Genomic DNA, 24,086 nt, shown 5'->3' on the forward strand with positions numbered 1-24,086 from the left:
CAAGTTAAAAATAGTTCTATCCATTTTTGATGGATGCCAACGAGTAAGTGAAATGAAGCCCCACTTGTGTTTGACAGAGCACACAGTGCCAGATGAGGAGATTACTGCTGGTTAAGCTGTTCCCACTGTGGTTCCCACAACCAAATTACTCAACAGGTCACAGTTCACTTGTTAGAAAACAAGGGAGCCTTCTGTGGATAAGAAGGCAGCCCAAAACATCATTCAGGGGCCGAGCGGTGGTGAAATTTAACAAAGATTTTTAGTATTTGGATGTTTTCAACATTTTGTTGGAGCATGTGCAAACTGAAAGGATAACTTGGCCTGCATTAGGAAGATTTTTGTACTTCACTGCAATTTGCAAAGGACAGAAATCAGTTTTAAAAATTCTGAATTAATGAGATCAATTGGACTCGAGCTCAGTTCCCTTTTCTGCAAAATGCTCCACATTCCTTAGATCTGTCATGAATCGTGCGGCTGGTTAAGCTGAACATAACACACAAAAAGAAGTCAGAGAGACAGCGGTGCTCGGTAGCACCTTGCTGAACCAAGTGAAAGCCACAGTCGAGTCTGTCTGTACTTGTCAAAAGCATGCCAAGCAATCAGCGATTCACATCCTAGTGGGATATCTTTCACAAGAACTACTCAGACATACAGCACAGAATGTGTAGAGCAGCGCAGCGCCACTACTTTCCATATCGTAAATGTGGCACTACTCATCCGCTATGATGCAAACTGCTAATTGTGTGACAAAGCTGCAGAGCCGTGCAGGTGCACATCTGCACACGGGAGGCACGATGAGACAGCAACATGTACGTACAGGGGAGAAATTAAACCAAACATATTTGACCTCTTTAACTGATAGCATTAAGTGGATGGGAACGTAATATTAGGCAGTCAGGGCTCTCCAGACAGTAATTTTCTAGCTTACCTTGTTTAGTGTAAGCCACAAGTGGCTAAGCCCTCAATAGATTTTGCAGTATTCAATTAAAAAACGTTGAAAAAAAAAAACACAATCAGGCTCTACCTGCTGTTTCATTTCCTATCTTTCTGATTACCTGCTTTGATCTCTCATTTTCCCCCCGATGTTTTCACATCTACCTCAGTAGAGTAACTTACTGAAGGTTTTATTTTGAACAAACCACAATTTGAGGCTTCTAGATCAGTGGAATCAGAAACAAAGATGGTTTTGATGAGTTTGATTTTATTTCTGAGTCTAAACCTGAGGAGAGTGATAAGTGTTTGTGATTCAACAAAAATCATCTTACTCTTACTACTCTTAGTATTACAAACTGCCTATCAAATTGTCCACTCAAAACATGGGCCAAATAGATTTGAGTTCACCCTTAACGTCAGTTTACAAAATAACTGATCTGAGGTGAGAGACTGACCACTGAATTTGATTGTGTTAGGGTTTCAATTTCCACAACTGATTAATATTTGCTTGAAGCACTGGCAGAAATCCAGTTTCTGCAGCAAGGCAATAATAATGGCAGAAAATTATTATGAACATAATAAAAATACGAATGGAGCGTAAATTACTTTTATCACAGTTGCTAATGATCTACTGTGGGCTGCGTCAAGTCAGTGTCCCCCTTTATAAGCAGATTTATTGACTGATATTATATTGCTGAAAGTTTTCTGGTCAGGATTAAACCCTGAGAATGATCAAATATGTTTTTTAAGCCAAGGAGTTAGCAAGGAGACTAAGAGGGCAGTGCAGAGGAATGTTAAAGTCATCAATCTGCATGGGGAGAGCTCCATGAATGGACAACATGGGTCTGTTGTCAGGCACCTATATAAGTTATATTTACAGGTGCTAGCTATGGCTCTTAACATTAACCCTGTAATGCCTGAACCAGGAAATAATTGTTATAAATCCTAATTTTGGAGTGTTTATTGAACATTCTGACAAATGTAAATTAATAAATAAAATTAATTAAATATCCAAAAAATTGCATTTATGTGCAATTAATTGCTCACAGTAGCACTGCATGTTTCTGATTATATACATCAGATTTTTCAGAAAGAAAAAAAATCACACTGATGATTGAAATTGTCTCTCTTGGGTCTTGGAACTACTTTTCTACATTTTCTGTCATTTTTATACTAAAATAATGAATGAGTTGCTAACGAAACATATTAATCAATAGTGAAACATAATTGTGATGCTACGTTATGATATATAGCAATTAGTTGTGCTCTAAACTAAAATGATGCGTTTCTAGTGCCGTATAGCTAAAGGGAGACGAGCATCGCTGACGCTTACTAAATCATCTACTGTGACATAGTCAGTGAGCTAATGTGGTACTAAGAGACAGAGCCAGGGTAGCACCTGTCCACCTGTAAAATAAAAAACAGACTGACACACAAAAACTGACAAGGGCAGAAAAAAATGGCCTTGGCTGTGGAGAAACAGAAAGTGAGAAACAGAGACACAGAGGGGTTTGGAGTAGAAAGAGGAGATGGAAACAGCAGAGTGTTGGGAAACAGTGGGAGCTAGAGAGTAGGGAAGAGATAAAAAAGAGAAATCCAGGCTATTAAAGAGTATCGAGAAATGGGAAAAGCTAGTGATGGGGAGTGGGTAAAACAGCGCCTGACAGAAGCAAAGAGAGACTGAAAAAAAAGGAAAAAAGGATTGCGAGCTGTCTACATTCAGATGAGAGAGGCAGGTCATTAGTAGTGATGTGATGACTCGAGGTATGGGTGTGTGTGTGAGTCTGCATATGGCTGTTGATGAAGGATAGCTTTCTAGCAGGAAACCAGCCACCAGCCAAGTGGTCTAGCACCATCCTGGGAGAAACAGCATCTGTCTCAGCAAAATAGAGAGGAGCAATCAATAACTATACAGTTAAGGTGTGGGCGCACTCTTGTATGCGTGCGTGTGTGTGAGCTACGCCTGCACTGGCCGTTGTAGTTGTGCTTACACTGCATCTATGTAGCTGCACTATGACAGAAATGTATGATATGTGGATGACATGTAAATTTGTAGATGACTGTTTATGATTTTTAACATCTGCTCGCAGCCGCACTTGGCAGTGTTGGTCTGCCTTTCTCTTGATAAATCTTCGTGATGGCGGTAACCTGCGTGACACTCGAGTTTTGGAATTGATACTGATGGCAGTATTAATACTAGTTTAAGAAAATTTAGTGGCAATGTTTGCGCTAAAAGTCCATCCATTTTCTTAACTGCATGTGCACTTCAGGGTTTCATGGTTTAGAGCAGGGGTCCCCAATCTCAGTCCACGAGGGCCGGTGTCCCTGCAGGTTTTAGATCTCACCCTGGGTCAACACACCTGAATCAATTAGCTATTACAGGGTTAAGACATTTTAATTTATCTTCCTGTGATGGAAAACATCTAAAACAAGGGACACCGCCCTTAGATTCCCTGGTTTAGATTTTCAGTCCATTCATACGACACAAGTCATCAATCTATAACAGGGTTAGTCACCTCAGATTTTCAGTTTCACTGTTACCTGATAGACTTCCTGTGTATTCGGGTTGACCCAGTTTGACTTAGATTTTTTGGTGCTTGTGGTCCACAAATGCAGCATTGGCCCCATATTTACTTGGCTCTAACAAACTGAAACATCTCCACTATTATGCTATGAACTGCCACTGGATTTTGTGCAGGCGTTCGTGGATCTGTGATGATTTATTCTGACTCTGGTGATCCTGCAAGGATCAGTGTGGTGGTTTCAATTGTAAACTTTCATCAACCGGAATGAAATTTGATTAATGAAATCCGCTACAAGACTGTCGATCGTACATTATGTAGGACAAATTTTTACCTGTTCAATACTTACAATACAAATACAAACACAATACAAATAAATAATGGAAATCCAATCAACCTCCAGTGTACTTTGTAGTTTTTGTTAATTTGCTAATCCTGCTAGTTAACGTATTCTGTTTGCAGTTCATTAACCTGCTTCAGAGGGAATAAAATGTAGCAGTAGTATAAAAATATTGCACACTTTGTGTCTATTTCTGAAGAGCAAATATGCTCTTCTGGGTGTGTTTATGGGTGTAGAGCACATGTAAAACACAAGCTAGCATGACAAGGACAATGGCTTCAGCGCAGCCTGTAAATTGTGTTAATTTGAAACAACTTAATGGAAACAATTTAAAACAATTAAGACAGATCACATTGTGCCAGCACTACGTCACCACAAACTGTAACACACAGTCAATGTGGTCACCTTATCTCATCAATAACCTCGACTTTCCAGACATTAGAGATATAAATACACTCAAGGAGACGGGCTATTATCTCACCGAGAAATCAAAGAATACCAACATCCACTTATAATTAGAAGTCAATCCTGACTAGAAAGCCCCAGTTACGAGTGGCAAAAATATAAAACGCTACTACAGATTCAAAGTGAAGCAGGATCAGCTGTATGTAAATATCTGTTTCTGTGACCTGTGGAGAGTACAAAGTGCAGTTCACATAATGGATTTTCATCCCTTAGATGGGTTTACTATGCAAAGCCTCTGTGTTTGTTTTCATAATTTTGTTTAATTTTTATTGCCAGGAAACTATGCAAACATTGCTCTGCATGACTCACACAAATATGCAGATTCATGATGGATTATGGTGTATCCACAGCTACCAGAGGATGAATATATATATATATATATTCATACTGTATATGAGCTGCATTTATTTCTCCATGTAACCTTTGAAGTCTCATAAAAATGGGAAGAAACACTCTGATCTCCGAGAGAGAATAACCCTGTTGGTCAGATTCACTGCAATCAAAAGGACCGTCTGTTTCTCAATGTGTGTCAGGGGGAATTAAGACCAATGAATGAGAAATCAAATCACACAGCATTTCCTTTCATCTCCTCTTGAATCGATACCATGTCGTAAAGTATGTTGGGGCAGACCTCGCAGCATTCTGGCATTTTCTACTGATGAGCACGGCTGCTTCCTGACTCTTTCGCACAGTTTCAAATAGGACAGAGCTTCTTGCGACACCTGCGAGTTAATTCTTCAAAATGTCAGGTTTATTCACAGTCACACTGACAGGCTGGGATTACACCTTCATCAGAGTATCTGTGCCTACAATACAAACATTTCCGTCGTCCAGTTAAGTCAATTTAGGCTTTCCCCTGCTTGGCTATTTGATGGATGCCCAGAGTAGTTGGCAGTGGAGTGGAGAGTAGGCTTTGATGTCCAGGCCCAGACTGTTAGAGTATTCAGGTTGACTTTGATAAACCCTATTAGACTGTCGTTATCTCCCCCTCTCTCTTTCTCGCAAGCGCTTACATGCTATAAGCCTCAGAGGAATGGGTTTGAGGGCAAAAATACAAGGTTGCTCAGATGCTGTATAAAACACGGATAAAGGAGAAGATGCTTTCTGAAAGGGGAGGGCAAATTGACCGAGATGACTCAGAATGAGTGGGGAAAAAAATAAATGACACACTGTTGCGAAAGATTTGCATATGCAATATCACAATGCCGCAATTAAGAGCCGCGTTGTATATCTGTGTGTCACCGCAGACAGCTGGTCCTCCGAGCTCGCAGACAGAGCAGAGAGCAACATCGGCTTAATGCAAAAAAAAGAATGAAGGATTCGTCAAGAATTGTGGTGGAGGTCGACGCGCTGCATGCATGCCAACGTAACGCCCCATTCACCACTCACTGCTATCTAAATTGAAAAGAATATTTATACCAACTTAGGGTTCAGAAGTTAATGGAAACAGTCATGCATCAATTGAGTTACATAAAAATGTCCGCTGGAAAAAAAGCGAGATAACTACATCCTTTTAAAAGATTTTTAATTTTCTTAAATTGGCTTTTTGTGTCTGATAGAGGGTGTGTGTATGTGTGTGTTTGCATGTCTGTGTGTGTATGTGGGGGGGGTTGTATGCGCATTACTGTGAGAGTTTTAATCAGGCATCAGAAGGGGTATTAACAGGGAAATGTTCTAAAAGAGAAAGATCAAATAAAGATCTCACTCCAGCGTAATGAAACACTGCTCTTTGGTGCGCTGGCTAATTATGCCGGCCGCGGTGCAGCAGCGATTGCTCGCAGCGAATAAGTCCAATGACAGAGGTGGGAATCGGATATGCCTAAATAAGGACTCGCCCCCCACCCATCCAACCACCCACCCTACACAGGAAGCGCTTACTCGTTTACATATCCTGCCCTCATGTAAACTCTTTTGTCACTCATAATGCCGATCTTATAATCCCATCTGCTAGTTTAGGAAATTACTAAAGTTGCGGCTGCTTCACACATCTAAACCTCAGGCAAGCTGTTGCCTCCAGGTGATGAAATCCCTGTCGCGTTTAATGAAAAGAAAAGTCCCGATCAGGATTGCGCTGAGAACACCCAAAAGAGATTTCCAAGTGCACTGACAAAACACAAGCTGTGCTAAAAGAAATTGTAAAAACACTACAACAGTTTCTAATCTTTGAGAAATGCCAAACTTTAAAGGCTAAACTCTGCAATGCTGTTTAATTAACATTATCAATATAGTTGTATAGTTTGCATCAAAAGGGCAAATTTAAGTTGGTAAAAATGAAATCAAAGCTTCAAAATTCATCACGTGAGCGTAGCATCTTCACTCCTTGTTAACAGGCATGTTCTTTAGGGGAGACTAATTTATATTCACAACTGCAGTCTAACCAACAAGACCCACCTTTGTCGCTGTAAGTCATGCCATTGGCGTAAATGGCATGACACAAATGGCTTCTTCCATTAGGAGGAAGCCATTTAGGAAGGAGCCATTTATGGGTTGAAAATTGCGGATTTAATCTTCAAATAAAGCTTCATGAGGTGGTGCGCTGGCAGCAGAGGGAAGAAATTCTCTCTTCTCTACCAACAGACGCTCAGAGTACCGTTCAAAGCAGTGATACCTGAAGCTTGGTGTTTTAACAAACGCAATGTGAGGTGCACGCAGGATAAGAAACCAGTAGGATATTGTTTCCTTTATTGAATGGAACCAAAGAACATCTAAGACTCAACATTTGCCAACACCAAGAAACTGTGAAAGGTGGAACTTCAAAACACTGTTTCCAGCACGCCGCAGCAAACTGTAGCACTCATGTTAGCCAGTGTTCTCCGATAAATGGGCAGGTTTGTGTCAAGAAGGCATATCTGTAGCCAAGTAACATATTAAGATAGCTGTCTAATCAAAGACAGTACGTGGATCTGAATAATTCTGTAATACAATGATTTACGAGATGCTGAAGTACGAATGGAGGCAGATAATCCCCTTCAGGTAGTAGGTGAAAGAAGAAGAAAGAAAAGCTGTTATGCGCAGCAGTATAGTGGCAATGGTAACAGAAACATCTGTCCAATCAGAACTGAGAGCAGCACAATTGTAAACAAGAGCTACACAGCAAACATGCTTGAAATCCCAACATCCTCTATAGCAAAAACTGAAGCTTAAAAAGATGGATGCCAACGGTGGTCCTGCGCAGAACTGAGGTAAATTCAAACAGGCTGTTACAAAGTGAAGAATAGGGATCTAATTATTGCAAAAAAGCAATTAAATACATTTATTTTTTAAAAAGAAAAACTAATAACGAGTCCATACAATATCTTTTCCACATACACAGATGTGTTTGACCTGACCATGTTTTTTTCCCACTTTTTCTTCTGATTAATAAAAACTTTTAAACTATTTATGTTTTTTTACACCTAAATTGAATTTCATTGGTGAAATGAAGCCCTGCGACAGACTGGCGACCTGTCCAGGGTGTACCCCGCCTCTCGCCCTATGACAGCTGGGATAGGCTCCAGCGCCCCCCGCGACCCTGAAAAGGATAAGCGGAAGTGAATGGATGGAATGGATGGTGAAATTAACACATCAACCTCAGTTACAATGATTCCATCTCTTTCTACAGATGTCTACACTTATGACATCACCAATCCTATGATGCATATATGAAGTGAGTTAACTCAGTCAGATGACATTGTGAGTTGGTCTGCTTTTTTCTTTCTCTTCTTTTCTATCAAGAAACTTAAAAAAAAATGTTTACGTCACTTTATTGTAATTGATAAAATGATAGTAAAAAACAAAGCGTCTCTTGCTAAAAAGTCTAAAAAGGGAAGTCTAGGCGATGCTTAAGAAGTACTTCAAACTGATGTCATGGTAATGTTCCCGAACTTTCCTTTTGGAAGTATTTTCCAACAATGATTTGACATCGAGAAAAGTTGACGGACAGCCAGCGGCTACTTAATGTCCAAATGCTTACTTGGTGTCTTGCCAAACTGAGGGGGAAAAAAAAGATAAACCAGTATTTGACAGCTCAGAATGCAATCTGAGTCAGTGTTTCTCTTTGGATATTTCCATGTGGCGCACTAAATACATTATCTAATTACTCACATGTCTTACGGCAACAAAGCTGGGTGTTGTTTAGACTGCAGTCGCGAATATGAATTAGTCTCCCCTAAACAACATGCCTGCTAACAAATACTGAACATATTTTGCTCATGTGATACATTTGGATCTTTACATTTATTTTAAGGAGCATCTTCCATCTCTGCTTTTAAATCGAAGCTCAAAGTCCACTTTTACACTTTGCCCGTTCCAACTCATGAATCCCTCATTTGTTGTTCTGTCTGTTGTCATTATGTATCTACTTATTGTTGTAGGCCTCTTAATTCTGTAATGTACTGTTTGTGTTAGGTCTGCAGCCTTCCACTGCAGAGTTATTGCATGTTGGATTTTTCTTTAATTAGTTTTTATTTTATTTCATTTTTACTTTTTATTTTTAATTCATCTTAGTTTCGGTTAGTTTCCAGAGTGGTTTTCAGTTGACTTTTTATTAGTTTTAATGTTAGTTTTAGTGTTTTTTAAATTATTAGCGCATTTATATGATAGATATTCCAACGTAAACAGAAGACACACAAAGCCTCAATAAACATGTCCATAAAAGCAACATCAGGTAGCTTGTGACAATCATTTTTTTTTATCAGATTAACAAATACAAAAGTAAGGCTATTTCTGTCATAATAATCTAGTTTTAGGTTTTAGTTTAGTTAACTATAACAGCCTTTTTCTACTGTTAGCTTCCTGGCTTGCAATGACAACATCAGTATTGGCTAAATAGAGTCCTTCTGCTGGATGTTTGGTGGTCTCTCCCTTTACTCTGCATTGCCAAGACACGACATCCGTTGAGGGCTATAGTCAAAAGCTTGAGAGTGTACACTTATAGTGGTGAGCATAAGTATGGAAGTACCAGCCTGCTCTCACTCCCGACGCGTAATATACCAACGATTTGTCATGTCCCGAGACGTTCCACGGGAACACGAAAGGTGACCACCACCTTAATCGTGTTAGATAGTGTTTTCCAAAGCGATTTAAGTAAAATAAACACACATGTGAAGATTCATTCCAAACGGTTCCCAAGTTTCCTCATTTCTCCGAACTCATAATATAGGGACGTGTTGGGCGGCCGACAGCATAATATACCGACGATTTGTCACCTCGCGTAAAATGTTACACTTTGGGAGTGAGAACGTGTTGGAAGTACACAATTTGAGACGCAACAATAAACTCTATGCAAAACAACAAACAAACAATCAAACAGAACAATTACACAGATGATGCAGTGCTATAGGATGACGGATTTTCAGAAATAGCATACCCAGCCATTAACAAACCACTTATCATTTCTAAACTGCTAAAGCAAACCTCTTTATTAAGACACAAAAACACCTTTGTCCACAGGAGAACAATAAATGCTCCTGTAACTCAACATTTAAACCCCATGCTTTTGAAATCAGCTTTGCGTCAGCCCACGGGGTAAAAATCACTGATGTTTGACAAATAGTGTGTCAAGAGATCCACTGCTTGGAGCTAAAACCTTACTCCAGAGCTACTGCCACTAGCAAATGAATATTTAAGCCACACCAAAGCCCTCCTCTCCAAGGACTCAATTTAGGCATTTTCACTGAGCTTTTTCTACTACAATCTAAGTTTCCACAAAGCCCCGCTCTTCAGAGGCAGAGCACGATAAAATCAATGACTCAGACTTTCTTCTTGATCACAGTCAATCTCTCCTATAAGCTACAAACACACAACGAGTTTTTGTAAGGGAGATTTTAAATCTAATCTCATCTTCCACCTCCCACTTTTCTTTCTTTCTCCTTCTGACGCGTGACCCTGTAATGCTGTTTCCAGCCCTCTTACCTTGCTGTGCTCTGGTGTTTTCATTGCATGTGGCGTAGTTCAGTTCATGTCAAGCAACAAAAACATTAGTCAAATGTCTCTGAAGTGGTAGGTGAAGTAATTTCCCACATGTACAGCAACCTACACACATAATCTCCCTTTCTACAACAGAGACAGAGTGTGAAATATCTACTAAGTCAGAAGGTAAAAGCTGGCAGACTTTTGAAATACCAGGAAATACAGTGTTGCCCAGAGGGAGACAAAATTTTCAGCCGAGCTCTGCAGATTCAACTTCATCTTTTCTAATTTAAGAAAAAGGAAATTATGTCCTTGTGGCACCCAGTTATCTAGGGAAAGGACGATGATTCAAATCGCACTTGAATTCTACATTTTACCAGCAGAGCCCCAAAACGGATTACGCCTGAATATTTAAGATTGTCCGGTGTATAAAACGGACAAAATGTGTGCAGCATTGTGCTGCGTGCGTATTCCACTTGAAGATAGAGCCCTGCTGCTCAGCTAGTTCACATCATTTTATTCTTCACGGCTTTCCCCCTTACGAACATGGAGCTGTTTTTTTTTTGCTCCCAGCACACAAACCCAGGACCAACACCACCCCTACAAATAAACTGGAGGACAAAATGAAAAGGATTTTTAGATCTGAGGGTTCAGATGTAGCCGCTCAGCGGAGGTCCAGAGTGTATGTCTGTGTTTGTGCGCAGGGATTAGGAGCAGCATACAGATTTGAGCAGTTTCGCCCAACCAAAATCCAGATTGACTCAACTCTTGGATGAGAAATATCCTCTACACACAAACACGCACACACGCACGCTACAAGAACAAGATTGTATGTCTACGACCATATACGTGGACAGTGACAGCCAGCCTTAAAAATTAAGTTTACACAGGAAAGATCTTGTACCTGCAGAGTACAGATTCTCCAGCGAACTCATTTATTCTCACAAAGATATCTGCAACCCCGAGCAAAGTGATGCAATGTGATTACAAAAAATCACTGCAAACCTGACTATCCTGGATCATATCTGAATAAAAATTATATAAATGTGCTGAATGGATGAATAATCTGCTTTTTGACAAACTGAAGGATTTCCTAAAACAATTTCACCCCCCCCCAACCCCTGCAGCAGATCAGATATTTCATTATTAAGAAAGAATAAGCAATCATACTGCATGCAGGAAAGCAGATAAAGTCAGCAAGCCTCAATTTCAATCCCGGAGATATTGAGCCAAACAAGTGGCATTTAAAAAAAATGTAGTAATTTCTTTAGTGCACAGCAATTGAAACTTACTGAGAGTAAACTGTCATGGTACTTTAAGCTGTTTTGAGGCTGCTCGTGAGAAGGTTACAGGAACGAGAATGTGCATTTGTGTATTACAAAGAGTCATTTGTATGCATGTTAGGCACACAGGCTTATTAGAAGCCACAAGGTAAAAGCCAATTGGCATCCTTTTATAGATGGTGGCGAGAAAAGCCAGTGTCAGCTCAATGAATATTCAGATAGAAGCAGAAGCCTTGAGGGGACATGAAGCAGCCCCAGTCTTTTATCAGTCTTCCTCGCAGCGCAGCCACAACCTATTCACAGCAATCCAAATCTTTCTCTGTATCACCGAATCCTCCTTTCATTTCTTCCATCTTTGTCTCTTGTTCTCTTTTCCCTGTTACTTTTATCACTCATATATACCCTTCCTGTATAGTCTTGCTCTTTCTCTGCCTCCGTTTTCCGTGCTGTACATTTTCCCGTGTTGGGGAATAATGAGAGCCAGCAGCAGTGGGTGGCCATGTGCGTCGCATTGTATAGGAGTGCCGTGATTAATCGAGCTTGCCAATTGGAAAATGAAAATGCCAGCAAGGCCATGCCGTCAACACACTGTTAGTGTTTGTTTGAGAAAGAAACACAGACGAACACACACGATCGACTTCCTGACTTTTCCACGTCCTTCCATTCTGCCAGAAAGACTTCAGTCACTCACTGAAAGAAGATGGCTTTAAATGAGCTGCTGGAGCACGCCGGTGTACAGTCAATGGTCTGAGAAGGAAATAAAATTCTCTTGCGCGAACCTCAAAAATCGTAGACGAACGAGCAATTCGAGCTTTGACGAGGGTAAAAGGAGAATCGTGTTTGTCATTTTGACAGTTTTGTCAAGGTGTTTGACTCGAGGATGCAGAGCGAGAAAAATGCTTGGCAGCTCAAGCAAAAAGTGAACTGAGACAAAATAACACGGAACATCGTGCAATCTGGTTTACACCTCTATGAAACCAAATGTCACATGCACCTTTAGGACGACAAGCGGTCAAATTTAAACTGGCCTTTCTTATAGGAACAGTTTAGGACCCTGCAAGCTCACTTAATGGATCCTCTGGGTGCCATAACCCTCTGCACATATAAGAAAAGGCAGGATGAGGCAGCCGAACTAAGCTGGCAAACTCAAGTTTTGTTGAACATAATACAGTCTATCTTTTGCGCTCTGCTTTGTGTAAACATTTTGTTCCATTATAATCATGTTGAGTATTTGTTCCTTGGTTGAACCTTGAAAAGAAGAATACATGAAATAAGCTGAAATAGGAGGAAACTCATTCAGTTGTAAACCATAAACCACTTGTCACGGTTTGCCTGTAAGCCTAACAGATGGTAATGATATACATTAAACCTCCATCACGGTCTCAGCAGTGTATGAAGCAGAGTAGCTGGTATATGACCCAAGCTGCACTATTAGTTCACGAAATGTACCATCAACTCGTTTTATTGTCATTTCCTATAAGGGAATATTATATACTGGCGTGGCCATCTGCTTGAATCCGCAACTATTTTATTATTCTGCAATATTACGAGGATTACTGACATTCCACATTTCATAATCCCATCATGGTCCTGCCCTCCTTCATTGTTGACATCATTCTTCCAGTAGCCAAACAAAAGCCTGCCATTACCTATTAGATTACCCAGAAGCCAAATGTGATTTAGGTCCCTTTGGAATCGGACATTTGCTCTTAGATGATAAGCTGGGAATTTAAAGTCCAAGCCGCTGCCAAACTGGATGTAAGAAAATGGGGGAGCAAAAGTGTAGATAATGAAAACAGAACGTTCATCATTCATCCCTGAGGAAGTGTCCTACTGATGAGAAGATGAAAATAAAAGTAAAATCCGTCAAGCACGGAAAGCAATCTGCTCTGTGATGCCATATGGAATCAGAGGTGCAAATCAGGAGTGACGAACAAACAAAATTCCTTCACCTTCCAACAATCAAAAGACCTTTTCAATCTGCTCTTAAGGGAATAACTCTCTTAGACGTTTTCGATGGGTTGAGGCCTTAATGTGTACAGAGATAAAACACAGAGCTCAGTCTCATTCCTGCCTAATACAGCATAATGGAAAGAGTCGGGCTCTCGGCATGACAGCCATGGATCCACCACAGCGATAGGCTAATGAAACAAAGAGCCCTAGGCAAGCTGTTATACCTACAGAGGTAGGAAGAATGCAAAAAAAAGCCTTACAACAGTCGAGCTAATTTCCAATGCAGTGGAGACCATATGCATCATGTGCACAATGTAGCAAACACAGCGTGCATACACAATAGAGCACTCTATTGTGGATGTAGCACAGGAAGGACACAGGGGTTTGAACAGGAAGGCAGCCAAGATTTTGGTACAGATTGGAGAGTTGCATGGTGTAGACAAACACATGTACACACACAACCACACACACCCCACTCCAATCCCCACACCACGCCACAAATAAACCCCCACACCAAGCATGGTTTACATTACTGCAGACTTCCAGCTACAACAGAGAGATGCCCTGACCCCCGAAGCATCTGTAGCTGAACAGCAGGCCTGGCTAACAAACCGCCACAGAGGATAGAAGCAGGAGGCAGGCTGAGCTGCTGATTGATCTGCAGCGTAATTGGCTAGGAGTGGCTGAAACAGCCAGAGGACGTAAATATCAGCCATCCCGCTGGATAGTGAGTTACGTTCCACAAGAGGGATAAACTCTGACTGGTTGTCCCCTGAGTGAAGGCTTGTTGTCTGATAAGCTGGGGAACACTCTGTGCTGAGACTCCACTGCTGAGCAGGAAGGAGCAAGGTGTAATATCAGAGCAAAGGATGTGAGAGGAGTTTAGTGGGGCAGATGAACGGGCACACGAGAAAGCGGCACAGCTAAGTTCAATCACTTTTTTCCAACATATGTAGTTTTACAAGATAGCTTATATATCTAGCTGGTGAGAAAACCACTAAAAAACCAGCTAGTTACCCACCGTAATTCTACAAAGGGAGTAATTAAAGGGAAAAATCTAAGTTAGGATCTTATTTAAACAATATGGTGTAAATATCATAAATCGGAATGATAGAAAAGGGGTTTTAATATTTGAGACTTACCTTTTAATTGCATGTAAATTTGCAATTTTCACATCACAGAAAGCGCAAGAACTGTGTGCTAATGGAGGTGAATGGGAACTGTTCCCTTTCATAAACTTGGTGTGAACCATGCATGGCATGAGAGAAAATAGGAGAGAAGAAAAGAGGTAGTGTGCTAGCTGAAAACAGAGAGAGATGAGTGAGGAGAGCGAGGGCACGGCTGACCTCATCCACAGCTGCAAGAGGTGTGCCTGCAATGCTAACTCGCTCAATCCGTCTCATTTTGCTCAGCGCAGAGAGAAGGGAGTCTTTAGCTGAGCTCGAACGTACCACCTGTCGTTTGACGTATTTCACCTGATGCTAGCGCATGAGATTCCTCTTGAAATTAGATTTTTGTTTGGCAGCTACCACTCAAAAACAAAAAGTTAGAAAAGAAAATACACAGGAGAGCCTATTCTCTTAACACAGGTTATTTTCTATTTGCTAAAGCCTTTAGCCTGATAGCGTTCCTTTGGTGAAACAATATAACACATGGGGAACGTGTAAAAAAAAAAAAGTACACCTACATGTGTTTCCAGTAAGGAAAAGAAAGACCCATAATAATCAGAGAAACAGCAGGCAGCCCTGAACAATCAGAAGAGAAACTCCCAGAGAATGTGACCTGCACTGTAGGCAGCGCTAATGGCAATAAGCACTGGAGCAAAACATAAGGAGGGAGATCATTTTGTTGTTGTTGGTGGCTTTGTGATTTATTAGTAATGACTATATGCGAGAATCTTATTCAGGCAAACACACTGAGGTCTTAAGGGAACACCCAAAAGTGTACCACGGGAGATTTCTCTCTCCATTTCTACCTGTTCTCTGTGCTCCACTGAATTTGAAACCCTACCACTGCTGGGCCATGGAAAATGAAATTTAACTCCCACTACCTTAGGTGCTATACCACTTTGACAATGTTTTTATTAGATTTATGATGGCAAGTGGACCGCATCTCACATGCACACACTACAAGACTGAAATGTGTTTGAACTAAGTGTTACCAGCCAACAACTGGATACATGTTTGGTACTTGAAAAAGATTTTGTAGCGTGAAAACCATCATCTTTTTTGTCTTTTGGGAGAAAAGAGCTACGAGGAACAATTGCAGTAGCTAACAATAGGTTGCAGTCGGGGAAGAAAATGCTTATCAGGAGAGAACAGTCCAGACGACAATTACATTCAATACCTCGACACAGCAAAACATTGTATTGCTTCATCGTGCTAATTATTGGCACAAACTATTGAGCTACTCAAATGGATTCAGGCTTACTAGAGTCACTGCATTGTGACTTCCTGTGGTGGGGCTTATCAAATAAATGTGAAGAAAGTGAACAGTGGAGAAGGAGAAATAAGAAGGTTACCCAGTGGGACCCAATAGGGGGTGTTGGTTAACTAAACTGACACATAACTGAATGGTTGAAACAGTAAATCAGTTGCTATGGTGCAGTGGATAAATACACACTTCAGGTCACTTGAGGGTTATATTTTTCCCTCTCTGGTTACACAGATATTGTCATGGATCGCAAATAACTGTGTTGCAAACTACTGAAGATCATAAAAGTGCTACATAATAATACGATCCTGATAGATACTCCATGACTCCCACTTCTGTTTTTCTTTTACACTTTCATGACATATTGTGAGTTTTTGCAGACAAATGTAGAATACGTGAGAAGTATTAGCTGCTAGTTCACTTTTTCTACATCTTCTGATTATCCATTAAACCCTTGCATCTTTACAACAGAGCTCCAGACCAGTACTTCTCTCTACAGGCAAATTTTGGACAAACTCCCTTAAAATTGTCCTTATTACAACCTAAAACACCTATGTGACTATGTTCGCTTTCCACACACAATACCATGAAATGATTATTTACCTCTCTCTGCCTGTCTGTTTAATGTCAGTGTCTTTAGAAACTTCAATCTGAGAGTTTGGTGGATGCAATTAAATAAAATGTGACTCAAACATTTAAATGTCAGTTGCTGGCAAATGGCTTTGGAAAGAGATGTGTTACTGGGAAGTTACTGAACTTTCTACCCAGCCCCAGCGATGGCGCCGCTGTACTCAGCCGCTTCCAAGAGAGACAAGTCGATCTCTGTGGTTCAATTTCCAATTTTCCTGTTTGAGCCCATCTAGGTTCAATCTCATGACCCTGCCTCCTTTGTGATAGGCCCATACATCCTATTCCAGATATAATACTAAATGCCATTTGACTCACTCCAAAATAATTCTCAGCCCAGTTAGAGCTCGGTTGGCTCTGAGGCACTCTGATCACTCAGTGTCATCTTGATTACCAGCCATGGTTGAAATTTTAAATAGAAGAAAACATTAAGAAGATGTTCGGTTAACATCTGAGGTTTCCTGTAGAATTTAAACAATGAGGAATATTAGATTGTGTGCGGCACACATTTCAAAAAGATCGAACGAAAACCATTAAAACAATCAACATTATAAATGTATGGTCGCTTTTCATGGAGCGCCACAGTCTCCATATTTTATCACAAACCACACAGCATCTGTCTCAGTTCCAGGTCTTGGCTCTGCAAACAGCCGAGTGCAGGGAGCAAGAGGCGGGAGAACTTGCAGCTTTTATTTGCTCTGGCTTTCGCTTAAGGTGCTGAAACACCACTTAATCTACCAGTCCACAAGGGTCCAAGGTCACGGCGCCCTAGGACAACCTGAATAGCAGAATGCTGCTGAAATCCCCCAGCAGTCTTGAATGCACACATACACACAGAAACACACATACCACAGTTCCTCCACTGAGTAATTTCCCCTGCTGCACACGCTGTATTCGACTTTTCTACTTGCACTTTCATATTACACAATATTACTAGAAGGCTGCCCGTCAACCTAATGCATTAGCTCTCTCACTGACCTCCACGGATGATGCAAATCTGTTGGCCACAACTTCACATGTGCTTTTAAAATATAACAAGCTTATTACTGTGCTGGCTTTTATGACAGACAGCTAAATTGCGCTCATTATAGTTTCTTTCATAGCGCCACACAACGGGCTTTTGCACACAATGGCTCAGTATCACACTTTTACATTTCGCCACTAGTTCACAATTACATTATGGTTCTTCCATGAATACATGTATATGCAGGCATTGTAATGAAAAAGACAGAATAAAACAACGCAAAAATAAAACCACAAATTATAACACATTAAGCCTCAGGCCTTATTCTTCTTTCTTAAAATAGTTTTGTAATATTTGCTGATCACTATTTAGTCTCAATCCCTTCTGGCTAAACAGGCTTTTTTATATGTTCACTTGATTACTGAGCAGTAGAATGTGATAAATTCTGAGATACACTTAGGTTTGCATGCTGTTTCAAAGTGGTATTAAGATTACATGTCAAGACTAAGTGTACAGCATTTTGGTGTTTTTGAGAAATTAGTGTGACATTTTAACAAATACGCTGGTGAAACTGCTCTCTTGCAAAGCGTTCGCTGCCAAGACTGAAGCCACTCACATGTCTTTAAGCTACTACCAGTATGACCAATAACCTTTTAGCTTAGTGTGAAGGCTGGAAAATGGTTACTTCTTGCACTGTGGGCGCCAGTAGATAATAGCATGACTAGCAAGTCTGAACTGCATGCTTTTGCATAAACAGCAAGACATATGCCTCATCAACTCTGCCTCTAATTCAAAGTGAGATTAAGAAATACGTCTGTATCTCATTGTCACTATTCCCACTTCAGAAGCACAGTTTCTTTTTACAGAGCCTGCGTGGAAGTCAGGGATTCTGTATGCAGCACACACAAACACACACAGATCCTGCTCTTAATGAGTACAGTGGCATGCATTAAATGTTTAAAACTGTAGTTTCACTGGAGTTCACACTGATCCTTTACCGACAAAATTACTTTAAGTGACTTATGTGTTATACACGCCATGTCTCAAATGGCTGCAATTGGGGAGCTGGGGAACCTAATGAGGTTTTGCATTTACGTGACAGCTAACTAAGTGAAGTTAACTTATCAGCCATGTTGGATGTATGAGAATGCAAGGCCAAGTAAATTAGGTCCAAGTCAGACAGGCCTCGAGACTGGACTGGGCCCATCTACCAACCACCCGTTGCAAGCAAAATATGCATGCTCCCAAACTGGTTGGCAAGTGGTTGCTGGAGGTTGATGGCAGTCAACGTGAAAGAAAAATGTGTTGCCATTAATCTCCTTGTGGTTTCTTTGGTCACCTGTAGTTTGTATGGAATATGCAAACTTTTCATGCCTACTTGACTTTGCAAAATGCTTTTTAATGCAGACTTGATCCAGTCTCAGCAATCCCACAAAGGTTTTTGGTGCAGCCCTCCCTTTTCAACTGATTGTGCTTAGTGACAGCCAGGAGCATCCAGTAACAGCTCGCCAACCAGCTGTGGAATACACATTTTTTCCTCATAACCGGTAGTTGTATCACATCCAGTATGGCGGACAACTCTCATGCAAGATGTGGGTGATGTCATGTGAGGAACCTCTATATGTGTCAGGTGTTCTAATTCAGTCAGGTGGCTAGCTTGTGAGTCACACAGGCAGCTTGCCATGGCCTGGTAAGCTTCCATTATAAATCCTGCAAAAGTGCCAGGCAATCTTGTAATTAAAAATGTGTCTGAGTGACTCTAAGTAATTGAGTAGGAAGCTACTGTACATATACCTCCAAAATATCTGGCAAATCCCAACGTAACTTTGATTTCTTTGCAAAAAACAAGTTACAGCGCAGTTTGCAGAGGTGAAAAAAGAATGCTGTACAAGTTCTGTGACACAATAGACTGAGTATAAAGAATCTGGGTGTAATGTGTTTGACAACTAAATTGTGAGTCACATCAACAGGAACTTTAAGTTCATCAAAGACTATTATATTTGCATCTCTACTGTCTGCTAAATCTCTTATATAAATATAGAATTTAATATATAGCACCTTCAGACTTCAAGTACCTCAAGATCTATGATAGGACACTAGATACTAGAGATTCCAGTCATTGGTTATTCATTCACTGGCTGCTGTATTAACCGAATTAGTCATCAAGAGCTCTGAAAGGACAGTAGCAGAATGTGAAGGAGAGGCACAATTTTTTCTTTATCTGGCAGCTGCTAAAATGACTGAGGAAAGAGAGTGAGAGAAGATGATTCATGTCACCTTTGTTGCCACATCTTTTTTCTTTTGCTTCCATTCATGAGAGGAGGGCTGTGTAAATTAGCATGGTTAGCAGAGCAGCTGCAGATGTGAGACACTATTCACACTGCCAGATTTCAGAGTATCAAGTCGAGTGAATTCAAGACTTTTGTCTTCATTAATTATGGAAATCATATGCCTCAGATATTTCCTATCAAGTCAAGAGGCAAAGCTTTTCACTGTTCTCTAAGCAAATTTTCAATAGGACTCCCAAGAGAAGCAGGAAGTAGAAACAATGCTTGAATTAGACACCACTGGGGAAAAAGAGGGGTCTTTAACCATCAGGGATGAAAAAAACATCCTTTATGTGCAACTCTTTTTCAGAGCAATTTTGCAAATTACAGTACAGATGTTAATTGCAATTACCGCATGTGAATTCTTATTCACACCCATTAGGAAATAAAGCTATGCAGACTTAGGGTAAAAACTCAGAAAATGATACTATTTTGACATTTTATGATCACCTTTAACATTTTGGAAACAGTGCTTATCTCATATAATTATTAGTTTTGGTGAAGAATTGACATCCGCCTCTGTAAAGTGAATCGAAGAATATTGGCAGAGCTAATCGAACATAAATATAAAAGAATCTTTGTGTTAATGAGCGAGCTTAATGGTGTGCTCCTACTCAGATAAACCAAAGCCAACAGAACAGAATGGCACGATGTGCAAGGCTACCGTACTGCAGTGTGAAGTGAACTGAGGTGAAGAGGAGTCAGTATGAACAGCATGAAATTGAAACACTTCCCTGAGGTAAAAGTTGGGTTTATCCCCGGGCTACTTTGTCAATATACTGTAGAAACCCGCAATTTCCTATGAACAGCTTCACCATTTGGATTTCCACAAAGCAATCGGAGATAAATCTGCAGCTCTCTCCCTTTTCACCCCAATAGCTTTCTTTTCAACTGCCTGCAGCTAATAGCATGTTTTTCAGATGAAAGGTTCATGTACTGCATGTGTTCATTATTTAAACAATGACACGCTCAAATATCCGATGGTAAAACGCCCCCGAAGGTTTGGAGACAAATTGGCATACTCTATGCATTTCCTGGCACTATGCCTTTCAAGCCTTTGACTCACTAAAAAAAAAAAAGTTGACAGTGTTATTAAACCCAGTCAAGTGTGGGTGAGTGAATATTAAGTCATTCTTATGCCCTGATTCTTTGTCACCAATCCTCATGCTGCTTCAGTAATGCTATCACGACCAAAGATGAGGTAAATTAAAAAACGCCAAGGTTTGTGTTCGACACTACAGACAGGTTAGCTTCTCCCTGTGAATCAGTGTTGATGAAACTGTTCCGTGTCTCTACACATATAGAGAGAAAAACAAGAGCGAGCCAACCAGTCACAAGAGTGTCCCAGCCAATGACAGCATAATGCCAATGGTAACAGTGAGCGTGTGCAGACAGACAATCAATAACACTCTAAGAGGCTTGCACAAATATCAAGGCCGAGCTCCCCGGATGATGTTCATTATTCATTTGGGAACCTGCTGTTAGAGCTATAAACTCTGAATATGCTTATAAAGGAAGTCTAAAAAAAAGCCTAAAAAGCTACAAAAACAATCATACCTGCAGTGAAGTTGTAATTTGCAGAAAATCCCACTGCTTCCAGTTCACCATCCGTAACAAATTTTATCCACAGATATCGGCCGCTACTCCTGATGTCAGGCGGGCTGTGCTGACCACAGTATCGTCCGAGAATCGGGGAGAAGCCAAACGGTCCATCTCGTACCTCAATGTTGTCAAATTTACATTCCCAAGAGGACTCGATTGAATAATTCTCCTCAAAGTGTAGGTCGATACACTGCCTTGGGGGAGCTGCAAGACACAATGGAAATAATTACTACCTAACAGAAAGAATGGCGTAAACTATTAGTCATGCTTTCAGTGATGAACATTCAGCTTCTTTCATTATCAGCGTTCAACTCAAATTCTGGCTGTTAGTCAATTCATCTCTAAATAACGAGAGATGTTATTTCCACATTCACTTTGGTACTACATTAATGAGGCTATGCGCACTGACTTATCAAAAACCATCTTTTTATATTAAAAAAAGCCTTTCTAGGCTTGCCACTCAGTCCAGTGTGTATCATCGCTCACTGAGGATAGCGTCAGTAGGGCTTTAGTTGAGAATAAACAGCTAGATCACGTTGGCTTTTTTTCTTCACTACTGCTGTGTTTAAAGAGACGATTTACCTTCAAGGATGTAAACACACTCTGTGTCTGGGGGGTATTTGTTTGGGTAATTGGGAGAAGTGAAGAGCCCTCCTTCTGCTTCCTTTACCCACGTTCCACACTGACCTGCAGGCTTCACTCCAGAATTGTTTTTCACTGAAATATACACACACATACATTATGTATTTGATAGTGTTAAGCATATACGTATGAATTTGAAGAGAGGACATTTGGACACCAAAAAGACAAGCTGATGATGGCTATTACCTGCTGTATCCTTCTTTGTTGCCCCACACAACCCAAGTATGAGTAGACTTGCAACAACTGTAAGGACAGAAAGATGAATTCATATTGTTTTTTTTAAAAATTACACTAGTTTTTGTCTTTGTTTTTTTCATTTAGGTTGGAACAAAGGTATTAATACTGTATTTATTTACCTAATGTAACAACCTGGTCCCGACCTAAAGGAATAAAAAAACACACAATACCGCCAATAATAATAATAATAGTATATTACCTCAGAACATAACCTACAGGCTGCTACTAAAAGTCTCTTCCAACAAAGACTACACCTATATAAAGCCCCTTTTCGCCAGAGGCTTCAAAATTATATATTTTTTAAAACGATAGGCTCACATCACAAACTGCAACAATCTCAATATGACTATTTCCTGCCATAAATAAAACTGAAGGTTAAAAAAAAAAACTTAAGACTGTGACCTTCACTGTGAGTTTACAGGTTGCAGGATGCAGTGCATCCGTTTTTCATCTCATATTTGTTTATCCCCACTGAATCACCATTTTGTTCCTATGTTGATTTCGATCTGTTGCTCTGATATTTACAGTCCGTCTAAACTGATTAAAAGATTATCATGCCGCTTTTGCGCTTGGGTAGGACAAACATTAAGAGCTTTTCAGCAAGTGTGCTTCAGTTGGTGAATAAGGATGTCTTACCGTGATGGAAGCTGTGCCCATGTAGCATGTCTGTTCCTTTCACAAACGGCTTTAGGCTCAACTAATTCCATTTAGATTAGGAATACTTGAAGAGAGAAAAAAAGATAGAGATGTAAGTTTCTGAGTATTCACGCAGAGATATCGCTCATGTTATCAAACCTTTCGGTGGTGGGTTAAAAAAAAAAAAAAGCGAAATTTTACTCCTTATTAAAATCTCAGAGAGAAAAAAAATCCTTCCAGATGTGTCACAACAACTACTAATCACCAGTTTCATATAAAACCAAAAACAGTTCCAAACACTCGCCCGATTTCCATCCAAACGTTTCTAGTACCCCTTGGCGCGTTTGATGCACTGAAAGGATTAATAGTCCCTTCATCAGCCCTTCTCTAATCGCTCCACCTTTGCAATCTTCTTTTAGAAAATATCACGGGCAACCTTGTTTTGTCCGCTTTGGTCCCTTTATCAAGAGAGATGATCCTTCAAGAGCACGTAAAACCACGCAACACTCATCTCTGCGGCGTTTTCTGTACTCTTTTGCGCTTCGTAAAAATCTTCTGGAAAACAAGAGGTTGCCAAACAGATACAAAAAATAATAATAATTAAGTGGATTTTTGTTTGGCTTTCATTTGTCGCCCCGTGTTTCTCCACAAAGCTGTCAGTGTTGTTCTCACTGAGTCCCTCTGCCTGGGTTTCTGTCAACTGCTTGAGTCCCCGCAGCCGGCAGGAGCTAATGTAAGATCTTCTTCCTCCTCCCGTTCATTCACCACCGACTACGGCCGTCCAATGCGCCACAGTCCTCACGTACTTTTGACGCACGCATCGAAAAGTTCTCCAGGACACGACTTCATCCACACACACACACACACACACACACACACACACACACACACACACACACACACACACGTGTTTGAACAATAAAGCACGCGCTGCAGAATTCATTTTCACTAGATCCACCGCGCAACAAAAAAAAAGCGAAAGGTAAGCAGAAAAGGCAAGGGGATTGGAAATGAAATAAACAGTCGAGGAACGCGAAGGAGCGAGGTTAAACAAACGGAAAATGCACTGTTAAGCGTAAAGGACTCTCAAGTCATATTTCAATGGTCGAAAAAAATGCACATCGCCTGCTTTTATCAGATTAAGAATCCATCCATTTGTTTCTGCTGTGTTTGGGAGCTATCCTAAAATGCATAAGCAGGCTAACGTAGTTTATATAGAACAACAACAGACCT

At 40.5% G+C, this 24,086-nt stretch overlaps 1 protein-coding gene across 2 annotated transcripts in view; it reads right to left on the bottom strand.

The window, feature by feature from the left end:
- Window positions 1-23,549, bottom strand: part of neto1l (neuropilin (NRP) and tolloid (TLL)-like 1, like) — a 69,981-nt gene extending 46,432 nt beyond the window's left edge. The window contains exons 1-5 of one of the 2 annotated variants that reach the window (XM_039617034.1): window positions 23,186-23,200; window positions 22,854-22,938; window positions 22,167-22,223; window positions 21,921-22,055; window positions 21,294-21,542 (exon numbers count right to left, since the gene is read on the bottom strand). In XM_039617034.1, the coding sequence (XP_039472968.1) occupies window positions 21,294-21,542; window positions 21,921-22,055; window positions 22,167-22,223; window positions 22,854-22,881 (469 nt within the window). In that variant the 5' untranslated portion in view covers window positions 22,882-22,938; window positions 23,186-23,200. Of the gene's footprint in view, window positions 1-21,293; window positions 21,543-21,920; window positions 22,056-22,166; window positions 22,224-22,853 lie in introns of both variants that reach the window. The other variant, XM_031749976.2, reaches the window with a different exon arrangement.
- Window positions 23,550-24,086: the final 537 nt, after the last annotated feature.

Source organism: Oreochromis aureus, linkage group 9 (assembly GCF_013358895.1).
Source record: "Oreochromis aureus strain Israel breed Guangdong linkage group 9, ZZ_aureus, whole genome shotgun sequence".
Classification (NCBI taxonomy): Eukaryota; Metazoa; Chordata; class Actinopteri; order Cichliformes; family Cichlidae; genus Oreochromis; species Oreochromis aureus.